The sequence below is a fragment of the Lactuca serriola genome, chromosome 5 (genome assembly GCF_051521515.1).
Source record: "Lactuca serriola cultivar US96UC23 chromosome 5, Lser_US96UC23_V15, whole genome shotgun sequence".
In the NCBI taxonomy this organism is placed as follows: Eukaryota; Viridiplantae; Streptophyta; class Magnoliopsida; order Asterales; family Asteraceae; genus Lactuca; species Lactuca serriola.
Window position 1 is genome coordinate 189,355,395 of NC_136412.1, and position 6,625 is coordinate 189,362,019.

At 34.1% G+C, this 6,625-nt stretch overlaps 1 protein-coding gene across 1 annotated transcript; it reads left to right on the plus strand.

Moving 5' to 3' along the window:
- The first annotated feature begins 472 nt into the window (after positions 1–472).
- Positions 473–2,374, plus strand: LOC145053388 (uncharacterized protein At5g19025-like). The gene is made up of 2 exons (XM_079001425.1): positions 473–1,323; positions 2,114–2,374. The coding sequence occupies exons 1-2, from the start codon at positions 647–649 to the stop codon at positions 2,145–2,147; spliced, it is 711 nt and encodes a 236-aa protein (XP_078857551.1). The 5' UTR covers positions 473–646; the 3' UTR covers positions 2,148–2,374.
- Positions 2,375–6,625: the final 4,251 nt, after the last annotated feature.

Here is a 6,625-nt window from a genome sequence, read left to right on the forward strand (position 1 = left end):
AACAAACAAAATCAAACGTGGATAGATAAACTTATTCCTTTTTATCGATGACGTTCATCATCAATTATGTTGAAACCCTAAAAAATCACATATGTGTTGATAGTGTCGGTCATCATTATTTTCTTTGTTTTATCTTAAATAAAAGTTATAACGACCTCAATCTGAAAAAAATAGGGATAATGTTGCTTCCCAAATAATTTGTTTGAAACTTATAATAGCTCATTATATACCTAATTAATACATTAATTTTGGTTTATGTAGACATATTTGTTATATAGATATAACATCAATAACGTTTATATGTGTAAGTTTATAAAAAAGATGTTAATTGATTTTATCTCAATCAAAATTTTATTTTTTAAAAAGTACTTATTGGTATAAATTGTTTTCTAAAACATTTATAAATATTAATAAATTTTTAGAAAAAGTGAAATAATAATAAAGTAGAAACCAATAAAAACTCATAGAAACCCGTTGCCAAACCGGCCTTGAAAAACCGTCTAACATACGCACCCATCCCTCTCCTTCCACCTTTCTTCCAAGTCGTGCGGCACGTGACATCGCCACCTGAGAAAACCCTTTCACCTCCGTATTATCCCCCTCTGCGTCGCTTCTGAGGGCGCTCCACCGCCGTGCTTTCACTAACATGCGCCATAACCTCCTATCCACCTCCTTCTTCCCAATGGCACCTTCCTCCTTTTCCTCTTCTACCACAACCACCCACCACCACCACCTCAACAAAAAGCCCTCTTCATCTTCTTCTTCAAACCCTAACCCTAACAATTGTACAGGCACTTGCTCTCATCATTCCCCCTCCGCGACTCTCGATATCTTAATCCTCATCCTAGTCCTGTTTTCCGGCGCATTTTTAGTCTCTTCCTACTTCTCCTACATCTTCCATTCTCTCTCCCTTATCCTCCCGCCTATTTCTCTCTCTATCCTTATAGATATCTCCTCTCTTTACCTCATCGGCTTCTTCCTGTTCTTCGTGCTTTCGATAATCGGTTTGGAGATCTGTTGTGGCAACAGGTCAAGGAAGTGTGGGAAGAAAGGATGTAAAGGGTTGAAGAAGGCGATGGAGTTCGATCTGCAGCTGCAGACGGAGGAGGTATTGAGATCGGGTGTCAAAGGAATGAAGGAGATGGATGAGTTGCCATGGAAAGGAGGGAGTGAGACAAATCCTGATTATGAGTGTTTGAGGACTGAGTTGAGGAAAATGGCACCGATGAATGGAAGAGCAGTGTTGCTGTTTAGATCCAAGTGTGGTTGTCCTGTTGCAAAGCTTGAAGGATGGGGACCTAAACGTGGGAGGAGAAACAAGAAGTAAGTTTGATTCTCTGTAGACTTCATTTTAATGATTTAACCGAGGATATTATGTATGATTAGCTTATTATGAATTCATATTTAGTTGTTTGTGAATCTTTACTACAAGAACAACTTATTGGCAACATGGTTTAAGTTCTTTTGTCGCATTGATGATCAGGGTTACATTAGTTGATGAAAAACTTGAAAGAAAGAAGCTTTAACAAATTGGCCAGTTGAAGTTAGATTGATGGTTTTCACATGTTTGCCTGTTCTAGATCAAGTGTTAATAGATCGAGAAATGGTTTTTTGATTGAAGAGTATTGTTTTCCCTCTTCTCAATAAGACTTTGATGCAAATATAGATAAAAATGTCTGGATTCTTTGTAAACTTATTGAACATGACCATAGTTTTTGGGCATCTTCAATCAGTGATATAGATTTTAGACAAATCTGATTAGAAGTAGTTTTGAATCAAATTTGATACAGAAGTCACAGAACCCTAAATTATCTGGATTTCTTTTACACTTGAGTTATGATGTTTTGTCACTTTGTGGTCTAAGTCATCTTTATGTCGTATTCTGTGTGATTTGGCCGGAATTGGAATTGGGATTGGAACTGGAATTCGATTCCATTCTAATCCTGCATCATGTTTGCAACACTTTCTCCTTATAAATAGTAAATACTCAACTACCCTTTTAATCCAATTTCTTCAGATTCCAGATCCTTCAAATTCCAATTCCTTTGAATATGGTTCATTTATTTTCTATATTTTGTACCATAATAACATACAAAATTTGTATATTTGGCAGGAATTTGAGTCTGAATGGAGGAAATCATGGCTGATACTTGAGAATGCAGTTGCTGTGGGTTTCAATTTCATCTGTGTTTCTTGTTTGTCTATTATTATTAGTATTACCCTCAAGAATTTGGGTTTATTTAGTTTTATGGATGACTTGAAACTCTTGAAATATTTACAGAAAAGACCCTCCATTGTAAACCATATTTGATTGGTATATCAAGGGTAATATACTTGATTAAATATGAATAAATATCTAAAACATTTTGGTTAATGTTTGTTACTTTTAAACCTAATCTTGGCCATAAGGCTTTCATCTGTTATCATGGCACAAGTTTTTTAGCGCTATTTTGGTTATATGAGGTTGAGAGAGGGTATTTATGTCTTTTTCCTAGACGAGAGATTGTGAGTATGTATCCTATCTAGTTCCAACTTTTTGGGTGGGGCAAAATGGTAAATTTTGTTCCATTGATTTTAGTTCGAATTGGGAAAAATTGTAATTTTTGTTCCTTTGATTTCGGTTCAAATTGGGAAACTAAAGCACGTTGATAGGTAATTGTTAAGAAACATTCTAACATATTAATTTATCATATTGTTTGCTCGAAGCACACTACTATAGTATAGGAAATAGTTACCAAGGTTACTTTTAAGAAATCTTAGGTATTCTAGAATTTTTGCTATGTTTGCTGAAAAACTAACTGTTAATTTATAAGTTAGCCAATAACTAATAAATTAGTTGAAAGATATAAAGTTACATAAAAAAAAAACATTTAGGATAATGAGTTTTCTATAATTAAATTAAAAGGTATACTTGGAATATTATTAAAAAGTTTCCAAAAAATTAATCTAAATAGTCTTTTAAAAAACTAGTATATAGTATATTCTTTGGCTAAGCCAAATATGACAACTTAAAAATACTTAAAAAATAAGCAAGGTTATAAGATACCAAACACATCATTCATCCTATAAATAAGATTTTACTTGGTGTATAAATAGTTAAATATACCAAAAATTAACAATAAGGTTGTTATTCTAATTAGACACGACCTCTTGTTCCAAATTACGTCAAAACCTTGTGAGTTATGACAATGAGTAAGATGCTTCATTTTATTGTGAGCTCTTGACATATGTTGCTTCAACGAATAGACAAATTAACATCTGGTTGTGTGTTATGATCGTTTGAAGCATGGCCGTTACTAAGATCTTTAGTCACCATTCTTTAAGTGTTAGGATTTTCAACAACAAGAACATAATTAAATGTGTTAATAAGAATAAACATGATACAAGATTTAGGTGGTCCACACGATTAAGGTAATCGTGTTATGTCCACATGCAAACTAAAAATGATTATTGATTTCGTAGTGGGGTCTACAATCTCATCTTGATCTATATATGGAGCTAGGAATTCGATTTCGACCCTAAAATTGCTAGGTATTCGATTTTACTCTAAAGCTACATACAAGCTTAGCTAAGTCTTAATAGCGGGAAATAAAGTCAATGAGCAATCAAGACTCCATAACTCAACAAATCACGAGAGAAGACAACAACCTTGTATTGAGCTTGACGAAACCAAGACCAATATTAGTTAGACCAAAATCATATTCTTTTAATCCCATCCTAAAGGTAGAATGAGGTTGATCGCTCTTGATCTCTTATCTCATCCTCATTGTTATAAATAGCCTTCAAAGTTTGCATGTCACATCTAATCTAATCTACTTTGGTCCCATTATGTTGTCTTGTAACACACAACCTTTGATCCAGGACATTTTATCTTATGTTGTTGGCTCTAACTCAATATCTTGCTACTTGTCATCATAGGTAAGCATTTTGTGATCCTTTATGTAAACACATACTTGTAACATATCTGATAGTTATACTTGAGAAAAAGATTTTGACTAAAATAAAACAAAACATCGAATTAGGATTCAAAATGTATGATGTTAGAAACAATACGTAAGAACTAAGAAGGGGGTGGGTGCTATTTTCAGTTAGCTGGAGGGTCTGGATTACAACTTCCTCAAACATGAGGAATTTATCTTGGTAAATCAACCCTAATATACTAACATACTCATTTCAAGTAAAACACTATTAAAATATCATCCAAAATCTCGTTGAATAGTAGAAATCAAAGTATAACCAAATACGGTTGGGTTTAGTTTCTAATGTTGATTGAAACAGGGCCAAAGTATGATAAGGTTTGGTACTCATCAAATATCACGAATCACACTTTGCGGTTTGCATCATGTGGTACGAAGGCTACTAGGCCATAGCAACCGGGCCTAATTTCTTATATGTTTAAAAGCAAGTGTTAAGAAATCCCTTATATTTTCTACCATTTAAGAAATTAAAAATAAAAAGTCTATGAATCCTAAACCATAATTAATAGCTCTTAACGGCTATTTTACACAATAAATCCAACACACATTTGCTTTTGACTTTATTTAAATATACTAGGTACTAAACCTTCGAACCAACGATAAATACCTTAACTGAGTTAAAGGTACTTAATGTGCAAAAACCAATTCATTTGTCACGCAAAATTAGCAAACACCTACCATATAAACAACTTAAAAGTTTAAAAATATGTAAAAGTAACCATTGACCCCAAACCCCAACTCTCCTAGATTTCTACCATTAAAATAATATTTGTATTTATAAAATTATTACTTTCAAGTTTCAAAGAGATGTAAACAATTTTGGCTTCATTTATTCCTACCCATCTCCACTTATCCATACCCTCTAATCATTGTTTTTTATAATTAATTTAATGATTACATATTTTTACTAATCATTAATAGTTTTAATAATTAATTTATAATTAATAGTTTTTTTTAATAATTAATTTATCATTTATTCCTACATTATCTCCACATTTTTTTACTAACATATTTATAATTAATAGTTTTTTTTTAATATAAACATTTATAAATTTATTTACTAAAATATTATTTATTTTATTTATTCTATAGATAATTTATTAATACTAATTTATAAAAGATGTGTAAATATTTGTATTCATTTTTAAAAAATAAAAATAAAACACGACACAACATTAATCTATTAAAAAGCTATTATTAAAATTGATATTTTATTAGAAAAAGACTACATAAACAATATTAAATAATGTTTTGATAAAAGAATTGATGTTTTTAGTTAAAATAAATAAACATATATAGAAACGATAAAGAAATAACTATAAAGTTATAAAATAGATAAAATTGCAAAAATGGTCCCTGTTATATGTTAAAACTAGCATGTTTGGGCCAAAACGGTTTGGGCTAGCATCAATGGTCCAAAAGTTTCATTTTCTTGCAAGTTTGGTTCAGTTTGGTTTGAATTTTTTTGTAAAGACGATTTTGCCCTTATTATTTAATCTTTCATTTTTGTTTTATTACCAACCATTAAAAATAAAACAAAATAAAATACACACACACACACACTCTCTCTCTCTCTCTAATACCATCTCTCTCTCTCTCTCCCTCTCTCTTTCTCTCTTTCTCTTTCTCTCTCTTCAAAGTTATCGGACCACCACAGTAGCCGACGACCACCGCCAGTCAGACCACCACCACTAGTTGGACCATCACCTCTTGCCGGAACTCTAGCATTTTCCGGCGACGAATTCGTTGTGCCATCCATTTCATTGCCAAAATTCAGATCAAGGGTCGTTGCCTCCAACTGTGAATCAATTTTCCAATGATGAAGAATGGAGACGGTGTTCCAGATCTTTGATGATGACCCCACTGGAGAAAAAATTTGCAAATCTGAGAGAGAGGGAAAGAGGCATCTCCGACGAACGTACCCCCAACGTCATGGTGTTTGTATCTCGAAGCTCAAAGTCATCGTCGGAGAAAGCGAAAACGATGTAAAATCGAGCCACATACTTCACCCTTTCAATGTCGTTCTTGTGGAACCCTTCCCATTGAGGGTGAATAGACGTAATCGTCGTTTTGGCTTCACCCTTTGAGCTTCGTTCTCGCTTCACCGATGGTGTTGGAAACACGAGGGGTGTTGGAAACACTACTACACCCCTCACCTTCGTCACTGCTACACCCCATCACCATGCTCGTCGCCTTCAGATATGTTCAGTTTGTAGCTAGAGGATCCGGCTGTGGTGTTGAGATGTAACCCAGATCGATGACCCCCTTGATCAATGACAACCACCACTTTGGAGGCTTAACAACCGAGGAAAATTGATCTGAGGTGTCTTCCCCTCGATTTCCAGTCGTGAAACCCTCCATCTGAAAAACCTAGCCGCTAAGAAACCCTAATCGTCAAGAAACCCAAACTTCAGATCTCGATCTCCTTTCTCTCGTTTGCATCTGTCTAGGTTCAAAGGGAGGGTAGCAACGATCGAATCGGGTGTTTGGGGTGGTGCTACCTGACTGGAGGGAGGCGGAGGGGCAGCCTAGGCCGGCGACAACCACCCGTTCTTCTTCTTTGGACAGTGGTAAACAAGAAACGAGAGAGAGAGAGATAGTGATAAAGAGAGAGAGAGAGAGAGAGGGTATTTTATTTTATTTTATTT

What these genes read in the sequence shown, in the direction of transcription:
- LOC145053388 (XM_079001425.1), top strand. Translation starts at nt 647, where the DNA reads ATGCGCCATAACCTCCTATCCACCTCCTTCTTCCCAATGGCACCTTCC. An exon ending in CGTGGGAGGAGAAACAAGAA is followed by an intron (nt 1,324 to 2,113) that starts GTAAGTTTGATT and finishes TATATTTGGCAG; the next exon opens with GAATTTGAGTCTGAATGGAG.